General features: G+C 50.6%; 2 protein-coding genes across 3 annotated transcripts; one reads left to right on the top strand and one right to left on the bottom strand.

Annotated features, from left to right (window-relative positions):
• On the top strand, positions 1-18,061 carry ISM2 (isthmin 2). Its single transcript, XM_070468552.1, is given in 13 exon segments — positions 1-11; positions 137-512; positions 1,819-2,002; positions 2,005-2,190; positions 3,524-3,616; positions 3,837-3,965; positions 5,155-5,213; positions 5,215-5,332; positions 5,335-5,392; positions 5,394-5,810; positions 7,557-7,665; positions 17,616-17,689; positions 17,959-18,061. Coding segments are annotated over 10 exon segments (1,479 nt in total). The 3' UTR covers positions 5,659-5,810; positions 7,557-7,665; positions 17,616-17,689; positions 17,959-18,061.
• Positions 12,932-20,425, bottom strand: AHSA1 (activator of HSP90 ATPase activity 1). 2 transcript variants are annotated; one of them, XM_020902648.1, is made up of 9 exons: positions 20,195-20,423; positions 18,660-18,850; positions 16,970-17,052; positions 16,442-16,559; positions 15,306-15,394; positions 14,321-14,449; positions 13,759-13,860; positions 13,441-13,492; positions 12,932-13,325 (listed from the first exon to the last, which is right to left on the bottom strand). In XM_020902648.1, the coding sequence occupies exons 1-9, from the start codon at positions 20,272-20,274 to the stop codon at positions 13,153-13,155; spliced, it is 1,017 nt and encodes a 338-aa protein (XP_020758307.1). In that variant the 5' UTR covers positions 20,275-20,423; the 3' UTR covers positions 12,932-13,152. The 2 variants fall into 2 exon arrangements, with proteins under 2 accessions (XP_020758307.1, XP_020758309.1); XM_020902650.2 differs by lacking the exon at positions 14,321-14,449 and having other exon boundaries at positions 20,195-20,425.
• Positions 20,426-20,568: the final 143 nt, after the last annotated feature.

The raw sequence follows: 20,568 nt of genomic DNA, 5'->3' as shown, positions 1-20,568 counted from the left end.
ATGGTCACAAGGTGAGTGTGTGACCTGGTCTGCCCCCAGACCTCCTGCCTCCCCCCTGCTCCCCACCCCCTCCCAGCCTTTTCCAGGTCCACACGGGCCTTGACCTCAGGCACCTCCCCACCCCTCTGTCCCTCAGGTCTTGGCCTCCCCAGATCCTAGCTCTCCCAGAAAAGAGGAGGAGACCCCTCTTGCTCTCCAGGGCCCACCTCCAGGCAGGGCCATGTCAACACAAACATCGGGTGCTCCCTGAATCAGCACCCCTGGTCCTAGACAAGACGCCCTCACCCGGGACCCTGGAGGGCACTCCCTTGCTGCTGGAGCTGCAGAAATTGCTGGGATTGGCCAATACAGACTTGAGTGCCCTGAACCCCAACATCCAGTTGAGGGCTACAGGGGCGGCCATGAACCTAGAGGATTTCTGGAGAGAAGTTAGGCTCAACAGCTCAGCTCTGAAGTCAGGCATCTCATCCTGTATTCCGTGGAGGACGGGGGTCCTGTGTGGGTCAGACAAGGTGACTCCCATGCCCCACCTGTGGAGTAGGAGGAGTCAGGCTTCCTCACTTCTTAGCTGCAGACCATCACGTGGCTCTCCCGGCCTCTATTGCCTAGACCATGTTGTCCAGTCGCTCAGCTGTGTCTGACCCTTTGCAACCCCATGGACTACCATATGCCAGGCTTCCCTGTCCTCCACTATCTCCTGGAGTTTGCTCAAATTCATGTCCATTGAGTTGGTGATGCTAACTAATCATGTCTGGTTAGACCATAGCAAGGGGCAAACAGCACCAATCTGGCAGGGCTGTCATGAGGACCAAATGAGCAGATAATGTTTCTTGAGCTGCAGGGGGTTCCTGAAATACGGGCAGAGGCCAAGCAGAAAGTCCTGAAGGTCTGATCTTCCCTGCCCAGGCCCACTCCTTGCTGTAGGCCCCTGAAGAAGAATAGGGTAGATTGCCCACCAGAGGGGCTTTATGGGAGAGAAAACTAGAGAGGTTGGTGGAATTCCAGCCTTACAGTCTTCACTGTCAGCCCTGAATCTCTAATAATTCCTGCATTTTGTGTATTCCTGCATCTACAGCTTACAAAACACTTTCACCGAAAGAGAAAAAAGACCACAAAAATATAAAACACACTCTAAAGTTGTTTAAAAGTGTGTGTGTATGTGTATCTGTATATCTAAACTTGGAGTGTTAATCACCAAAATGTTACCTGTCAGAAACGGAATATGGGTGATTTCCCTTTTCTTTATATTTTGTTGGTCCCCCCCCCAAAAAAATTTGTCCTTTGACCTCATATTTCTTCGTAATAGCCCCAAAGTGATGTTTTTTAAGCTCACTTTCACATAAATGATTTCATGTTACTTATTTTCTCTGCAAAAGTGGTGAACAAGAGCCCTTCCCCGGGCTGCTGTTACACTTGGTCTCATTTTCTGGCCCTACAATGAGGAAATGGAGGTTCAGGGCTGTCGGTGGCCCCGGAAGCTGGGCAGCCTGCGGGCTGCTGGAGCCAGAATTCAAACCTGGCGTCTCATAAACGAGTGGATCTCCAACCTGGCACACGTCAGAACCATCACACCTGGTCCTGTCTCGCACTAGTTAAATCTGTCTGGGGTGAGGTCAGGGCGTCAGGAATCTCCCGCGAATCCTGATGCAAGGCCAGGGCTTAGGCTCTGACCCCAGTTGCCCCAGGGAGGCCAAGAAGGTTGACCAGAAGAACAGGCTGGTCTAGAGAAAGGGTTGGACCTCTCCCTCTGACCCTAGACTTCCTGGAGTCTGACTCTGAGCCCTCCCTCTGTGGCCGGGTGTGTCTGTCCCTCTGCAGGTGACCATCGAGGTGGCGGTGGAGCCCCAGGCTGAGCTGGAGATGGACCCGATGGCCGAGCCCAACAATCGCTGGTCCGAGGGCGCCCCCCGCTGGCTGCCCGCCGAGGAACTCCTCCAGCCCCTATTCTGGGGCTGCTCGGAGGGCAAGGAAGGGAGGACCCATCTCAAGGGCAGAGCCCCGGGTGGGGGGAAGAGCAGGAAGAGGAAGAGGACCACCCTCCCGAGGACAGTGAGGGTGAGGACCAGGAGGAGGACAGTGAGGAGCACGGTGGAGGTGACCACGAGCCGGGCTTCCACGGGGCCGCAGGAGGCTGGGAGCAGGGCCCGCTGTCCCCTGGAGACTGGGCCTTCGAGGAGCCTGATCGCTATGGTGAGTACCCTCATCTTGACCTCCCTGGATGCTGCCCCTGGAGATCCTGAGCGGAAATAAGAGTGACAGCTTCCTGGGCAGGGGTGGTTGTGGAGGTCTGAAGCTTAGGCCCTGTACCAACGCCATCATCTGCTCAATAGTAACACCCAAGGCTTGCAAAGGCTTTGTTTTTTTTAAAAAAACATTTGACTCTCACAATAGCCCTGAGATCCCCTAAGCAAAACAGGCATTTGTTAATAATATATTTATTCACATCTATCAGTTTTCCAACAAATTAAGAAATAATTATAAATCCCACCGCTCACAACTGACCTCATTTTCAGACGGTATGAGTCTGAATCCGGGGTCTGTGGCTTACCAGTTGAGTGAGCTTGGGCAAGTTACTTGACCTCCCTGGGCCTTGGTTCCTTCCTCTACAAAGTGGGGATGGGCACAATCCTTACTACAATGGAACTAAGTGTAGAGAGCCGTGAGTTAATGCTTTTAAAGTCTAAGTACATAGTAAACAAAGTATTGGCTATTATTATTTTAGAAAACAACATAACAACACAGACTCTTCAGAAATTATCACCTGAAGCCTGCCCCCCCCACCATGACAGGCATTTTTATTTTTGTGTATTGCAGTTCCGGTTTTCCCTGGGTACAGACATGTTTCACAGTCTTACAGATCTACTTCCCAGAGCCCTAGTGTCTCATCATTGGTTCAGACTAAGTCATAGCAGGCTTTCCCTGTTTCACCAGAGTTCTGTAAGTTAAGAGGCAGAATTTTCATGATTTTTGACATTTCTTCTATTGATTTTTCTTAATCACTTGGTGCCAGCCTGTTCAGACCTGCCTGGGAAATGAGGAGAGGACCGGGCGTGTGTCTTCAGTACTTCAGGGCTTCCACTAAGAGCCCTGGTGCATTTCAGGTCCCTCAGAGCAGGACTGGGTCACTAACGTGGGGAGCGGGTACATTCTTTAATACCCCGAGTGCCAGGAAAGCACTATGGTTTTGATGGACATAAAACTGTAGCTTAAAGATGTAGGGGGGCTTTTCCAAGGTCCCCCCAGCAGTGATCAGGTGGCCTCCAGGTAGCTTTGCTCTGTGTTGCTGAGTGGGCATGGAGTGGGTGGCTGGGGTTTGTGACACCTCCTGCATTTGCCCGGGTGTTCGCTGCACAGGGGCACCCAGCCGAGCAGGTGAGTGGAGCTGAAATTCAACCCCTGCTTCATCTGCTAGGGGAGTCCTGGCCCCAGGGCTGTGTTCTCCCGGGGAGGGGGGTGCCTTTTGCTAATTCACACCAGGGCGCCTTGTGGGCCCACTCACCCCTGACTCCCTGCCTTGACCCAGACTATGATCTTCTGGAGGAGTGGAGCCCCTGGTCTCCCTGCAGTGGGAGCTGTGGCGGCCGCAGCCAGCAAGGACTCTGCGAGTCCCACGCCTGTGACCTGCCCCCTGCCCTGGTGAGATGAGCCCCAGCGCCTGCAGAGGGAGTGGCTTGCACCCAGGGCTTGGTCCCCGGGGCGTGTGGGTGTCTGAGCCTTGCACAGGGTGGACTCGGGAGAGGGGAGCCAGGAAGCTCACAAACATGGTGGTCCTGCCCCGTCCCAGGTGCTGCGGGCACCGCGAGCCTAGTGAGGGCTGGCGCCCACCGGGGGCACAGACATGCCCTGTGGCACCACCAGCCTGGCCTCCTCTCTTCCCCATGGCACCGAGGACAAGGACCCCTTGGGTCTCCCCAGTGAGGGGTGGCAGCCCCTGGCCCATGATGCTATGGACATGCTCAGCCCAAGTCAGTGTGGGGGGCTAGCCCTGCCTGCTGGGGGTCTGGAGGAGAACCTCTCTCGGAAGGGTGGAACTTCACTGCACCGGCAGGAATAGTGCCTCCTGGATGCAGAGCACATCTTCCAGCTGGAAGGGACCATAGCACTTCTGAGCTCCACCCCTCACCAGGCCCACTGGCCTTTCCCAGCCTGATATTCCTGCTGGGAAGACGGTCTTGAGGGGGGCCACAGAGCTTGGGAGATCATCCAGTGGAACAGAACAGGACAGGGACCTTCTGGCTTGCCCTCCCTGGTCACTCTTGGATGCTCCTGGCGGGCTCTGTCTGGGGAGCAGGTGCTATCAAAACCGGCCAGGGTGCAGAGGTCCAGGACCCCTCCTTTCCAGCAGCGAGGAGCAGGCCACGCTTTCGCCAGCACACTCCCCATCTGTGTCTCTGGCGCTCACCTGCACCCCGCAAGGAGGCAGGCAGCTGCTAGCAGCCTCCCTGCAGTTGACTCCTGTGCTCCATGCTGCGGAAGCTCGCTGAGCCTGGAAGGGGAGATTCCCAGAAGACTAAGCCTGGTCCCGGCCCTCAAGGGTCTTAGAGGGAAAGACACACAGGCCCAGCACTGCCAAGTGGGCCCCAACGGTCAGGAGCAAAAAGGAAGGAGCAGTTTGTTCTGTGCGGTCAGAGAGGCCACATTTCCCAACAGAGGGAGAGGGGAGGAGGGCGGCATAGACAGAGGGGCCGCTGGGGGCCCAGAAGGATAGAGTGAGCCTGAGAAAGGTGAGGTTAAGAACAAGAATGGGCCAGTGAGAGTGGTTAAAACAGGGAAACATTTTACCAGGCGGCTGAAACAGCTGTCCCTGCCCCCCTACCGCCCCAGCTCGTTCCCCGAGATCCCAGGATCTTTCCCACCATCCAGCATCTAAAACGACAAAGGGTAGCTCATCAGGGCTTGCCCGCCCCTTCCTCCAGCCCCTTGGCCCTTGTCCATGCGGTCATAATCTGTTGCTTCAGCTCGCCTAGGTGGTGATGTGTGGTCTCTCCCAACCGTGTTGGCCAGGTAGTTCTGCCCTCGGCTCGGGTGTGGGTCCCTCCCCGCCTACCCCTAAGGTGCCTCCCAGCCACTCCTTTGTATGGCCCTTGAGCCACCTCCACCCCACCCAGGGGCTGACCCGTCCCTCTTTCCTCCTCCTTCGCCTGACTTCTGCAGATATGGGCAGTGGTGAGAAGTGGCTGAACTGCAAGAGTGACTTCCTGGTCAAGTACCTGAAGCCAGGTGCTGCGGGCCCTGCCCAGCTGTCCGTGCGCGTACCCGCTGGAGGCCGTGTCCAGCGCCGTGAGCCTGCGGGACAAGCATCAGGGCCGCAGCTTCCGCTGGAGGGACGCCAGCGGCCGCACGAGCGCCTGGACGTGTACCGGCTCACAGCCCACTTCTGCCCGTGCTCTCTGCAGCACGCCGGCCGTCCAGCACTGCTGCTACGACACGGGCAGTCGGCTGCTGATCCGGGGCAAGGGTGCCAGCGCCCCCGACCTGGTCAGCACCGACGTCTCGCCCGAGCTTCACTTCAAGGTGGACACGCTGCTCTGGATCCCGTGTAAGGCGGACTGCAGCCGCTACCACGCGGTGCGGCCCCCCAACAATGGCCGGGCCTGCGCGGACAGCCCTCCCGAGGAGGAGTACCTGGCCCAGTTGCAGGAAGCCAAGGAGTACTAACGAGGGGCTGCCGCGCTGGACAACGCTTCTTCGCAGGCCCCCCACCTTCGCCCCACCTCTGCCCAGACCTGGTGAGGCAGGCCTGGAGTCTCGAGCCCTCTGCCTGGGAACCTGGGGCGGGCAGGTCAGCGCGGTGTGGGGTCAGCCGAAGGGTGAGTAAGGGGCCCAGGGTGAGGCCAGAGCCCCGCCCCCCAGGGGCCCAGGGTGAGGCTGGAACCCCGCCCCCAGAGGCCTAGGGGGAGGTCGGAGCTCCGCCCCCCCGGCCGCGGGGACTCCCGGGAAATGCGTTGTCTGTGGAGAAACTCCCCTCACGTCCGCTGGGAGGCGCTGTCCCAGCCTGACCACCCATTTTCTTCCCTCGGCCTGGGAGCAGGGCTGAGCCGGTCTCTCCACATGCAGCAGTGATTCCGGGAGCCTGAGTTAAGTCCCCCAAAGCCCCAGCCCCGAAGGCCAGCCCTGCCGGCCCCCCGCCGCCGCCGCCCCCGGGCCAGCTACCTTCCTCGACTCTGAGCAGTGGCACCTGGCCGTCTTGCCCACCCCTGCTGGGAGGGTGGTCATTAGCCCTCTCACGGAGCTGCTTCCCATGGAGGCTCCAGTGGAGACCACCTCAGCCTAGGGCCGAAGGTCCGCAGGTCCGCGGTGGAGACAAAAGTGGATAGGCTGAAGCAGCCAAGACGAAGCCGGATATCCGGGTGGGGCAGGGATCGACCAGTTCTGGGGGCTTACTTTGTCCAGCTCACCTCTGTTCTATCCAACTTGTAGGAATGTTGTGGGGCTGGGAGATCACACCGCCCTAAGCACAGGGTCAGGCTTGGGGAGGGCTCAGAACAAATGCAGGACGGGTCAGGTGCAGGGTGAGCTGGTAGGTCTGTTCTCCGTGTGGGTGTGTCGGTGTGTGTTAGGGGACAGCCCTGGTTTACAGTGTTTGGGCAATTTCTGTGGTGTAAACATACCCACTGTGGCCCACTTCAAGCTCCCGAGGTGATGTCACTGAATGCACGAGCTCAGAGCTGGGAAGAGACGTGTGTGATCAGCTCAGCCAGCACCTCCTGCCTCTCCGCTGCCTCCCCTCACCGTCACCTCCCTCTTCCCTCTGCAGCCACCTTGCCTTGCCTTCTGTGGGGTTGAAATGCTGATGTCCCAGTTGTCTCTGTTCACAAAAGCCTCTAAAAGGCTGGTCACTTCCGTTCTAGCCCTTAGACAGCTGCCCTGAAGCTCTCTGGGAACCTCAGCAACAAAGAGGTTTGTTTTCTAATTCTGTCTGATAAAGAATTTGAGTCCCCAGTGGAGCAGAGAAATGTAGGGAGCCCTTGCTGACATTAAGTCAAGCTTCCCTGAGCGGTGTTTGTAATTACCTAACCCAGCTGGGCTTCCCAGGTGGCGCTAGTGGTAAAGAATCTGCCTGCCAATGCAGGTAAACATAGGAGATGAGGGTTCAATCCCTGGGTCAGGAAGACCCTCTGGAGGAGGGTATGGCAAATCACTCCAGTATTCTTGCCTGGAGAATCCCATGGACAGAGGAGCCTGGCGGGCTACAGTCCATGGGGTCGCAGAGTCGGACATGACTGATGCGACTTAACACACATACAACCCAGCTGGGCAGACAGAGATCCGGGGTGCAGAGCTTACATCGGTTAGGTTATCTTTACTCAGACTCATAAAGGGTTACCTGAGAGGCAAGGAGGAGCTAGCAGGACCTCAGGGGCACATCCAGAGTCCTTTGGTCAGAGAGAGAAATTATATTGACACCAGAGGAAGTGGCCCTACTTCCCCAAGGATCTTGCCGCAAGGGGATCTGATGCAGAGTTGTCCCAAGGACTACACCTAAAAGATGACCGAGGTGGACCTATACCCTGCCTTAGTTGGTACCCTTACCATACCCTCCACTGTTACTCCAGGCATTTGGGGAAGTCACATCAGGAAACCGGATGAGACTAGGTGTGTTCAGAGCCGCTACCTGGAGAAGCTCAGAGAGCCAGATGTTTCCAGTTACCATCACACCTGAAGGTAAGTGTGTTAATCTGGTCTGGGATCACAATCTAACAACACTGGTGCAACTAGTATATTACAGGATCAAAGAGGGCAGTATCTCAGGTCCCTAGATGGGAGCCAAGTTCACTTCCCTGTCTCTTGAATGGGGAATTTAATAGGATTAGCACCAGGGAAGCCCACGATTAGCTCAGGAACGTTTTAATTATGTTTTAGCAGAAACATAAAAAAAAGATAGAGATACACCAGAGTCTGTTTTCACAGGAAACTAATTCCCCTCCTTTCAAATATAATTTACCTTGACACTTAAATACACTATCTAAATTTAATCTATACCTAATGCTGATCCCATACAAAAAAGATCTTCACGACCCAGATAATCACGATGGTGTGATCACTCACCTAGAACCAGACATTCTGGAATTTGAAGTCAAGTGGGCTTTAGGATGTATCACTATAAACAAAGCTAGTGGAGGTGATGGAATTCCAGTTGAGCTGTTTCAAATCCTAAAAGATGATGCTGTGAAAGTGCTGCACTCAATTTTCCAGCAAATTTGGGAAACTCAGCAGTGGCCACAGGACTGGAAAAGGTCAGTTTTCATTCCAATCCCAAAGAAAGGCAATCCCAAAGAATGCTCAAACTACCACACAGTTGCACTCATCTCACACACTAGTAAAGTAATACCCAAAATTCTCCAAGCCAGGCTTCAACAATACCTGAACTTCGAACTTCCAGATGTTCAAGCTGGTTTTAGAAAAGGCAGAGGAACCAGAGATCAAATTGCCAACATCCACTGGATCATCAAAAAAGCAAGGGAGTTCCAGAAAAACATCTATTTCTGCTTTACTGACGATGCCAAAACCTTTGACTATGTGGATCACAATAAACTGTGGAAAATTCTCAAAGAGATGGGAATACCAGACCACCTGACCTGCCTCTTGAGAAACCTATATGCAGGTCAGAAAGCAACAGTTAGAACTGGACATGGAACAACAGACTGGTTCCAAATAGGGAAAGGAGTACGTCAAGGCTGTATACTGTCACCCTGCTTATTTAACTTATATGCAGAGTACATCATGAGAAGCGCTGGGCCGGAGGAAGCACAAGCTGGAATCAAGATTGCCGGGAGAAATATCAATAACCTCAGATATGCAGATAACACCACCCTTATGGTAGAAAGTTGAAGAAGAACTAAAGAGCCTTTTGATGAAAGTGAAAGAGGAGAGTGAAAAAGTTGACTTAAAGCTCAACATTCAAAAAACTAAGATCATGGCATCTGGTCCCATCACTTCATGACAAATAGATGAAAAAACAATGGAAACAGTGGTAGACTTTATTTTTTGGGCTCCAAAATCACTGCAGATGGTGACTGCAGCCATGAAATTAAAAGACGCTTGCTCCTTGGAAGAAAACCTGTGACCAACCTCGACAGCATATTAAAAAGCAGAGTCATTACTTTGACAACAGAGGTCTGTCTAGTCAAGGCTATGGTTTTTCCAGTAGTCGTGTATGGATGTGAGAGTTGGATTATAAAGAAAGCTGAGTGCAGAAGAATTGATGCTTTTGAACTATGGTATTGGAGAAGACTCTTGAGAGTCCCTTGGACTGCAAGGAATCCAACCAGTCCATCCTAAAGGAAATCAGTCCTGAATGTTCATTGGAAGGACTGATGCTGAAGCTGAAACTCCAATACTTTGGCCACATGATGCAAAGAGCTGACTCATTTGAAAAGACCCTGATGCTGGGAATGATTGAAGGCAGGAGGAGAAGGGGATGACAGAGGATGAGATGGTTGGATGGCATTACGGACTCAATGGGCATGAGTTTGAGTAGGCTCCGGGAGTTGGTGGTGGACAGGGAGGCCTGGCCTGCTGCAGTCCATGGAGTCACAAAGAGTTGGACACAACTGAGTGACTGAACTGAACTGAATGCGGATCCCTCTCCTTTCTAATTTACCTTGACTCTAAAATGCACTATCTAAATTTAATCTATACCTAAAGCTTGGCAATTATGCAGCCCCATTTTTAAATCTGTAATCTAAGTGACACTCTAAATTGCTACCATGTCAAGCCACAGATGAGAGAAACTAAAGAAACGGGGGCTGGAAAGGAGCTTTGAAGGGACTGGGGTGTTGATCAGCTATAAAACAGTGTTTCTTCAAACTGTACAAAGGAGAAAGAGACACCGCGCAGGTGGCTGCCGGCTTAGGGGACACCTGTGTGTGAGGAGAAACAGGTGCAGAGGGGTCACTGACCCTGCTAAAGGGAGGATTTTAGGAATGGCTGGTGTCAAAGCCAGGAGGGGCCCAGGAAATAAAGAGAGGGCCCTCCCCGGCTCTGGTGCAGTGTAGGCCATCCCAGCTCACCTGGCTGTTATTCCTGTCCTGGACCCCGGGAGCCATCTGTGACCACACATCCAGCAAGAACACCACTGCTGCTGCTAGCTTAGCTGCCTCGGCCACCTGGATGGCTTTGCCCCATTTCCCCGACCCTGGATTACCTCATAAAGGGTCCTAGGCTGGGCAGGACTGGTCACACTGAACTCTACCCAGTGTTCAAAACAACCCACAGTACAAGCCTGCCACATCCTGCTGATGGTCCTGGTGTCTCGGAAGACAGGATGTTTCAGCTCCTTTGTCTCAGTATTCACAAAAGGGACCCAGATGTGCTTCCTTGTTTCCTCCACTACAGTTAGATTTTCTTAACATGTTGAAGTGCTCCTCAAAATCCATCCTTGGCATCAGGGTCACCTGGGATATTAAAATGTAAGCTCGCAGGCTACACCCCACAGCCAGGACAAATCACTGGGGTAGAGTCCTCTCCCGCATTTAACAGGTTCCTATCAGGTGGTACTTCAGTTGCGGTGAACCCTTAGCCTAGGATTTGCAATTTGGCCAGTTAACCGGCTTTTTAAAAGATCAGTTCCTGCTTAAAGGAAAATACGTGGGCCTGGGAGCCCAGAAGTCAGCAGGTAAAGGATTTCCCAACCTAGGGACCAAACCCAGGTCTTCCGCACTGCAGGCAGATTCTCTACCAGCTGAACTACCAGGGAGTCCCCAGGTAACGTGCTACCAGGCGCCAGAGCTTCTCTGTTCGTCTCTAACGCTCTCATGAGTGCTCAGTCGCTTCAGTCGTATCTGAGTCTTTATGACCCTGTAGACCAGGCTCCTCTGTCCATGGGATTCTCCAGGTGAGAATACAGGAGTGGGTTGCCATGCCCTTCTCCAGGGGATTTTCCCGATCCAGGGATCAAACCCACGTCTCTTAGGTCTCCTGCATTGGCAGGTGGGGTCTTTACAGCTGTCACCACCTGGGAAGCCCCTAATGCTCTCATAGTTACCTATTATACCCATTTTACAGATGAGGAAATTTGTCCAATTTGTTAGGTGGTGACACTTAAAATTCAAACCCAAGTCCAAAGTTTTGTTTTTAGCTCTGTCATTCTGCTTTTTAGGCTCTGATACCTAACCAGAATGCTGTCAGTGGGACGGAAGTTGTAACAGCATCAGTACTGGGGATGTGAATGTTGCTGAGCTCTCACGTGACAGCTACTTTGCCTGGTGCTTCGATTTTTATTAAGGCATTAGTAAACTTTGCTTCAGAATTTTCCTAGGTATTATGGAATTCCAGCCAGGTGTGAAAGCGGTCCTTCTTTGTCACCGGTCTCTGTGTTAGAAGGGGGTCCTTTTGTGTTTGTTTTTTTCCCACACCACATAGCATGTGGTGTCTTAGTTCCCTGACTAGGGAACAAACCTGTGCCCCCTGCATTGGAAATGCTGAGTCTTAACCACTGGACCACCAGGGCAGTTCCACAGAATTCTTGATTTGATTCAAGCTACAGTCCATGTACTTTATTTTTTATAAAAGTACTTTTTGGACCCCCAGGCCACAGACATAATGCCCAATTAGACGAAGATTGCTTCAGTCCAGCACTTGTTGAGTAATTCAAGTCAGGGGGCGGGGGGATCTTGGAGGTCTGTATTATCCAGACCAGTACTGACTTTCTGCTTTAATTACATTTTGACCAGCTCATATTGGTAGGATTAGCCTGCAGGCATCCATGCCACTTAATGAAACAGGCAAAAATAGATGAAGGAAATAGCTGTAGCTGCAGGGGACGGTGTCTGGATCAGAAGCTGACTCTCACTGGGGTGGGGCTTGTCCAGGAAATGACCCTCCCTATGCAGGTAGTTGGGCTTCACAGGTGGTGCTAGTGGTAAAGAACCTGCCTGCCAATGCAGGAGACATGAGACACAGGTCCGATCTCTGGGTCAGGAAGATACCGTGGGGGAGGGCATGGTGACCCAGTCCAGTATTCTTGCCTGGAGAACCCCCATGGACAGAGGAGCCTGGCAGGCTAGTCTATAAGGTCGCAAAAAGTTGGGACACATGCATGTAGGTAGTTTATCCCTACCTGGAACACGGCAGCCTGGACCCCACTAAGGTCAGTAGCACTGACCCTACTTGGTCAGTGCTCAGTAAGCTTGTTTAATGGAACCAGGTATTTAAAAATACTCTAACAAGGATTTTCAATTTTTCTTCTTTCTGGTAGTAATAGGTCTGGAATGTCCTACTCCAGGAGGGATGCCCAACATGCTAGAAATGTAGCTGCTTCTTTGTGGGGATGAATGCAATGACGAGGCAGTAGACAAGTTTGGACTTGAGCATTGGCTCTGCAGTTTTCAGTTCTTGTTCCAAACCCCAACTCTGCTAAATTATCTGTGGTAGGATCTGGGGTATCAATTAAGAAATATAAGGACTAGGTTCTTGTAAAACAGAAATGGTGGTAGTATCTATCTCACAGGGTGATTGTGGGGGCTAATGAAGCTACTCTAAGGAAACTGCTTAGTGCAGTGTCTGGAACGTAGAAACTGCTCAATAAACAGAACCTCAGTGAATAGAAACACAAGACCCACGGGATGGGGAATCTCTGTCTGCATCTCAAACCAGTGCCTGGTGATCTTTTTGCAAGAGGGTAAGAGGCCATGGGGAGTGGGAGCCCCAGAATGCCACCTCCACCAGCCATGGAGTTTATTGGTACTGCTTACCACAAAGTACCACCCCCACCCCCACCAGGCTACATTTCACTGCCCTTTTTTGCGGGTCTTCAGTATGAAAGGACATGAGCTCAGGAATGCTTGCTGGTGAGAAGCAGGCTCCCTTCATGCCTCTTGATTATGTACACTTAGCCAGAAGGGGACAAAACCCTTTTTTTTTTAATTCAAAACCTTCAGGGGAACTCTTTAATACCAGCCACCCCATCAACACAGGTTCCAGACATGCATGTTTTTTAAATTACGTTTATTTAGCGTATGTACACATAAAAGAGAAATCACCCTCTGTTCCCACCCAGCAGAAAACATGCACAAACCCAAGGTATACATGAAGGGACAGGGCCCCAGCCCCAGGTTAGTGGTTGGGATGGTGCGGTCCTGTGAGTCACCAGCCCCGGTCAAGGGAGGGCTGGACTCAAGTGTTGGGCAGGCTGTACCCCCGCTGCGGGGCCTAAAACAAGCGCGCGCCATAGCCAAAGGTCTGTTTGATGCCCTCAAAGTAGTACCGCTGCCAGCCCTGCCTCGTCCTCTCCTCCTCTGGGGCGGGGATGCCTCGGCCCTCCATGCACAGCTCAGTCTCTCCATTCTTATCGATGAAGGTCAAGGTGATGGTGGCAAAATGCCCTGGGGGAAGGCAGAGGGGAGGGAGGTTTCAGATCAGGGTTTCCATAGGGGCCTGAGGCGAGGGGGGGAAAGAAAGGGTTCTGGAGGCAGGCAATGAACAAACATGCTTGCTTACCTTCTGGCCAAGATTTAAACCTCCACTTCATCGCAATGTATTTCTCAGGGACCTGAAATAATCAGAGAGGTCAGCCTCTTTTCGATGTTTGCTTTCTCCCAGAAGAACTAATTTTACCTCACGAAGGAAAAAATTATAGGAAGGTGAGAGAGTCCAACTGTAGCATCCCTTTGAAAAACAAAATGAGCTTTTACTAACCCAAGAGATTAGTCTTAAATTTTATCTACAGAGCTGGAAAGAAAAAGGCGGGGAGCAGGGAGGGAAGGACACATTATTCTTCTAAGCTGATAAAAGTCTTCCTGGCTAGCAGGAACTCACCAGATCAGTGAATTCTCCAGAGACATTGCCGTCTACCAGGTGAAACTTGCCACCTTTGTCTGCTTCTAACATAGCAGGAGCGTGGGTGAAGGCCTGAACGAGCTGCAGAAAAAAAGGAGGTAGGAAGATGTGTGGCTCTCAGGGGGACCGTGGAGAAATGCCAGCTGACACCTGTGTGCCTCAGCTCTCAATTCCAAAGACACTACTCTGCCCAAGAACCAGCTTCAGGTTCTTTTCTGTTCCAGCAGAGACCACGCTTCAACCAAGTAATTCTTTCTAAATCCAGGATGCCATTACATTGGGTCCATTTTCTTTTCTAACATGAATGATTCCAGTTGTTCCCACTTACAGGACCCAAAACTAGTACAAGAAGAAAAAAAAAAGGCAAATCCACTTTGATGAGTGGTGGCTTGAACAAACATTCTTTCCTTTGCCTCTTCATGAATGAGGACAGCCTCGTGGTTCCACTCAGCACTTTTCTGCACAATGAGAGGATGTGCCCACAACTCTAGTCACCTGGAACGGCAGACGCCAGGAGCTGGAAGGACAGGACTATACTTACCTCTTGGGTGGTAAAAACTCTATAGAGCTCCTCTGGTGATGTCAGGAAGCTTTCTCTAAGGGTGATCTTACAAGTGGGGATTTTGACACCAACAGGTCTGGCCTGGGTTTTTGAAGGAGCAGACTTAGCCTGTGGAAGTGGCAGTGAAACTGTCAGTTTATAGAGTACTGGTGAGACCTCACTTCACAGGGCTGCAGGGACACACTGCCATTCATTCTCACAAATCTTGTCACCTCCAAGGCTAAATTATTACAGGGGGTCAGAGGAAATTTATGTGCATGGGCATTTCTGTCAGGAGGGGAACTTTCTCAGCAAACTCTCAATGCCACTCTGGGTGAAAGAGAGTGATGCTTATTTAAAAGCCCACTGCCAAAGGACACACTAAATCATTATGTACTTCTGAAGAGTCCTGTGTAATCCTCAAGCAGAATGTCTATTAAAATAGCTGGAAGCAGCACCCCCAGAATATTCTTCAGAGTGCTGACAAAGGGGCAAGAGGGCTGAAAACCAAGTGCTGAAGCCAAACCAAACAAGCGCCAACTCCAGAAAAAAGTTTGTTCTCCCTTCCAATGGGATGAACTCAGTCAGTTTCCTGTTAGGTGAAGTCAGTGACCTAAGTAACTTCCGATACTTTGATGAGACCTTTAATATCAAAGGATGAAATGTCCATATATTATTTTAGATGCATACAGGGGAACCTGTGTTCATAACCTCCTCACTGGTGTTAAATGCCAAGAGTTGGACTCTGAAGCCCCTGATGGCTTGATGGCTTCCATTTGCTCTAGGGGTCTGTCATAAATGAATAAAAACCAGGTTAAAGATGGGGCTACAGACAACTACATTCTGTGGACCCTGAAAAGCAGCACCTCTGGCTCAGAGGTTAGGGTGGGAGAGAAAGAGCTGAGATAAAGACTTAAGGAAGAGGCAGTGTCTCAACTCCCCTTCCAGACAGCCTCCCGCCCCACCACGCAGGGATACCGGTTACCTTGCGCTCCTCGGTTTTCAGTGCTGGCGGCCCGGCTGGGTCTACTGACTCTCCATTCACTGTAGGCAAGATCATACCCTGCGTGAACTCTGAAAAGACAAAATCCGGCTCTTGGAAGTTCTTTCTCAGTAGCTGAGATTTGGGGCTTCACTGTAGCTCACAAACATGGCTGTCCTAACTCAGGAGGAGGTAATGACAACAAGAGTCGTCGTCTATCCATCTTACATCTTTCCCTTTGATCCTTGCCAGATGGGTACCTGAGTGCATCCTACAGAATGTAGTATGGTCACGGGGATTACCTGAAACCCCTGACTCAATTAGAAGCAGCACAACTTGTTACATGTGTGTGAGGTCTACTACAGATGGCAGCCAATGAATGCAGTGGCACTTCCAAAGCCTTCAAAGTGGGGAAGATGATCGCAGCTGCGTATTTAGGCCCCTTCTCCACTCTGCCGCACCTCTGTAGGACAGCCACACTATTAGGGCATCAGGGCACTGGTTCCCACCTCTACACTGGCTCCCTCTGATGGTCACCATCAGTACTCCGACACCCAGACCGTACCACATGGCCAAAGCTGCAGTTCTGGGGGACAGCTGAGAGGACTACTATTCACCTAAGCCTAAAGATAGTCCAGGACTGTGCTCAAGTGCTCAATCTGGAGATTCCGGGTCTTTAGATCAGCGAGTCCAACAGAAATACCACCTCAGCCTCAATGGAACATTAAATCTTCTAGTAACCACGCCAAACCGTTAAAACGGACAGGTGAAATTAATTTTGACCACATTTAGCCTAATATATCCATCCTATCATTTGTGTGTTGTCAGTATCAAATAATTGAGATAGTCTTCTTTTTTAAAAAAATACCAAGTCTTCAAAATTTATTGCGTATTTTATACTCACAGCACAGCCCAAGCTGGACTGCCACATTTCACGTCCTCAGCAGCCAATGCACTAGACAACACAGCTCTGAATCTTTCCCTTATTCAAACTTTACAGGCTGATTTCAAGATGAAATAAGCCTCCTCTGCCCAAATTTCTACTCATTTACTAAAGAAAGAACTGTCAAGCCCCTTAATTAGCATCTGACAGATGGAAAACTATCTTCTCAAGGCACTCATAACTACTCAAAGGATACCTGTTTTGAGGGTGCTGATGTAAATTCCCATTGCTTCTCTTAGAAGTTTCACCCCTTCTTCCTTCATTAAGGCCACGAGATTTGTGTCAGGCTCATCTTTGGCAAGGCTCACACTAATCTGAATGAAAGATCAGAAGTAGGTGGTAAATAGCTTGAGAGGCACCCACACTGCAGGATGTAGGTGCTGAGCAGTCAGATAACTGCTGACATTTGCAAAGGAAATGCATGACGGTGAGGTATTCGTACAACCCCCATGAGTGTTTCTTCTCGAGGTCTCTCTGCCACCTACTGCCAAGAAAAAAGTGGCTAATGTTACAACTCTCACCACTCACTAAAGCAAAGTAACTGAATAAGCATAAACTGCTCGGGAAGCTCCTAATGGCACCACAGACCCAGAAAATCGTCTGCAGTCCGGGGTTCTGAATCCTTAGGCCAAGCCTGGTCTGTAATCTTGAATGACAGGTCATTTTTCTCATCTGAGAATAAGAGGATGTGGAAGACTCAGATGAGGAATTAGAAAACACAAACCTCCACTTCATCCACGCTATTTTCATCAGACAAATTGGGGATCTCCACATGGCCCTTGTACTGCACTCCAGACTTGGAGGTACCTGTCAAAAGTAACACAGTATTATCAGTCTCCTCCTCTCCAGGCTAAGTCTCCTGCTCCGGACGCCTAACCACTATTTTCCTTATGCTTCTTTTGGACGCTGAACCCACCTTCTTTATTCTGAGAGAAGGTGGCTGCCACACCAGATGCAGCCATTGCCCCCACTCCCTGAAATGTCTTTTCTCATCAGATTTCTGGGGACTAACTGTGTTACCAGTGTGAGACTAACAGCTACGTGAATTCAGCACTAGCATGGATTCTGCTGAGGAGGACGTGGGTTAATAGCTAGTACTGGCAGTTTTGCTAAAACGCTTGTTTTGAAAATACAAATTTGTTCCAATGCCATAGGTATATTAGGTGATGATTTGATTGTAACACGAATTTCATATTTGGTTATATGCACTTTCATCCACAAAGAAACCTAAACACAGCTGTATAGGAAAACACAAAACACACGTCTCAGTGTGACCTCAGTGACCTCAGTTCACCTTGTGTGTTAGGAGCCACACCACCCACGACCGGCGTCATAATGCTCCTTCTGATTTCCCGTGACTCTCCTTCTAGCACCTCACAATAACCCACGTGCCTCAGTGCTCCTGATGCCCACTTCCACAAGCAAACCTCAGGTTTTTGTCAAGGTAAAGCACAATATTTGTCCAATGATTTATGTATTTCTTATGATTTGATATGTGTAAACTGTGCCACCAATTTTTACATTCCTAAATTTAAATATCACTGATGAAGCTTTTGAGTATTCTGTCATGTCCCTAACCCTATCTTCCCTACAAGCCCTGTGGTTTTTGTTAGAAGATTCTGCATAGTGTGGTGAATTTTAGAAACACGTGTCACGTTATAGCAGAACTGACTGTATTTCAAAGTTAACATGTATTTATCTTTACCTCTCTAGGCCTCAGTTTCTCCATCTATAAAACGGAGGCTGGAAAAGACGACACCTATGGTTTCTTTCAGACTGCTATGTTTTAATTAAAAAAAAAAAAAAAAGACAAAAATACATTGTGCCTCTTTGTGACCACTCACTTGAAAAGAGTTTCCAGGTTTTGCCCCATACATGTACTCTTTTAACTCTACCGTCTTTCCTCCCTGTCAGGACCATCCAAGGATGGCCCCAATTCTGTCCTAATACGCTCACAAAAGAGACATTAAACTAGAGAATAAAACCAGCCCGTTATAATCACATGCAAGCAGCATTACCACAGCACTCTAAACTATTAGGTTCACACTGGAATTAAAAAAACAAAAGCCAAAAACTCCCATAGCCTACTTTCAAGTCATCCAAGAGGCAGAAAATAGCTAGTCTGAAAAATGTCACATTGTATGCTCCCAAACAGGACAAGGCCCAAAGATTCAGCAGCCCAGTTGCTACATCAGTAGAGACTTGTGAGACCCACAGAGAGGAAACCCATTTAGTGTCCTGCAGAAATGGACAGAAAAATTTCAACATTGGATACTGCTTCCTATAGGACTCTAAAGCAGCACTATCCCCCTCGAAAAAAGTTCATAACCTCTCAAAAACTGTTCTCCCTGGCTCCTGAACAGGTCAATCAAAATGCCGTTAACCCCTGTCCTAAAAGCCGAGCACAGACTTACCTGTCCAGTTTAGTTTGATGCTCCACTCATAAAAGAAGATAAGTTTGCCTTTGCGATTGTTAATGGATGCCTCTCCATCAAGCTTACTCACTTCTGTCACCTCACACTTGCCTTCCTCATTTTGCACACGCACAGCCAGGAACAGTGTTTTCAGCTTATCTGTGGACCAGTTCGAAGCATCCCTCTCTGTCCTGCAAAACAGAAACAGAGCTATGGACCAGCAGCCGAATGAAGGATACACTGCTTGCTCTATGCAAGAGCACCCAAGGCTACAGGAGGCTGGAAAAGAACACAAAACCCTCAGCCCCACTCCACCATGTCTACAAACGCCTTACTCTTTCAGGAAGACCAGGAGTCCTATACTGTCAATAAGGACTACTGCTGTATAGCATGGTTTCAAACTTAATGGAAAATTCTCCTCTCTTTCTCAGCATGATGGTGCTGGGGCCAGTAGTGAATACTTTAACATGGCGCCCCCGTCTGACCAAATGGAAAACTGCGCTTCTGAGGTCAGCAGCACACAAGGGGGCCACAGAACGCAGTGAGCCAAAAGGTCCAGTTAAGAATAAACCAATAATCTTGATCTCATTAGCGCAGTGTGTTGACCTATCAAATTCACGCTGTGTTATAATTTTTTTGCCCTTCAAATGGCCCTGAAAACAATGAAAGACCAGGGTTTCAAAACAAACAAAAATTAAAGTCAACCCATTCTATGTTACGAGGAGAGGAAGCAGGCTGAAATACGAAGGAAAACTATCTACTTTCTAACTAGTAGAGAAAACAACAGTTAAGATGAGCTACAACAAAGTAAAACTACAGTTTACGTACAAAGTTCAATGGACTCAGAAAGAATAAAAAATATTACTTGCAGAAGATTTCATGAAAGAGAGTAGGCTTTTAAGAGTAGTTGGATTATAAACCATGATTGCCCGGCAACCAGCGGCAGTTCCTGGAGCGACGATACAACCAACTTAACAGTTCCGGGTGAGAGGCCACGGAGCCTTGGAGCATCACTCAGCTCTGAGCACCTGCACAACACGTTCTAAGACCTGGCTTTCTGGAGTGAGGCAGCGATCCCTTATGACTGACTTTTAATTCCACCCGAAAATCGAAAAAACAGTAACTCCAACCCTCTCGAGCCTAACATTGCAATCTCTCAACACTATACACGGCAGTTTTGGGTCTCAATGACGCCTCCGGCCACGTGTGAGAAGCATCTCTCCGCTCAGGCTGAATGCAGCAGCCGGGGGAGGGCTAAGTCCTCCTATGTGAAACCCCCTCGTCTGGAATGCAGCCTTCTACGTCGTCCCCCGACCCCAACCCCGGGCCTCCCCTCCACCCAATGAAACGGAGGTCAGAGGCTGGAGGGGCTTGCGACTTACGGACCCCTGCAGACAGGAAGGACCCACGCCCATCTCCTGGCAGGCAGGGCTGCCTCGACCCCAGCAGTGTCCCGGCTAAGGTTCCAGGGCCCACCCCCCCGCAACCCCCGGCCCGGCCGCAGCGCTCCAGCGGCCTGGCCCGCTGGCCCTCACCAATGCCAGTTGTTGACGTTGGTGGCGTCCGCCCGCTCCTCCACGATCCAGCGTGGGTCGCCCTCACCCCACTTGGCCATCGGCTCTCCTATCGCACCGCCAACAGCTCCCGAGCAGCCACAGCCACAGCCTCAGGACAGCCCGGTCGCGGCTGCCCGGCAGCTCCTGGAAACTACTAGAAGAAGCTGCAAGATCCTCCTGGCTTGCTTTTCCCTCCACCCCCCCCGCCCCTCCCCGCCTTGACTTCCGGCTCCGCCTCCCTCCCGCCGGGTACGTCGGCTGCCTCTCGCCGGACCTTCGCTTCTGTCCTAAGGAATCCTTCACACTCCTTCGAGTTATGCCCTGAAAGGCCCGAAAGGCGACAGCTCACACGA

Source organism: Odocoileus virginianus, chromosome 6 (assembly GCF_023699985.2).
Source record: "Odocoileus virginianus isolate 20LAN1187 ecotype Illinois chromosome 6, Ovbor_1.2, whole genome shotgun sequence".
In the NCBI taxonomy this organism is placed as follows: Eukaryota; Metazoa; Chordata; class Mammalia; order Artiodactyla; family Cervidae; genus Odocoileus; species Odocoileus virginianus.
The sequence above is the reverse complement of the archived record's forward strand: the minus strand, read 5'-3'. Positions and strand labels throughout refer to the sequence as shown.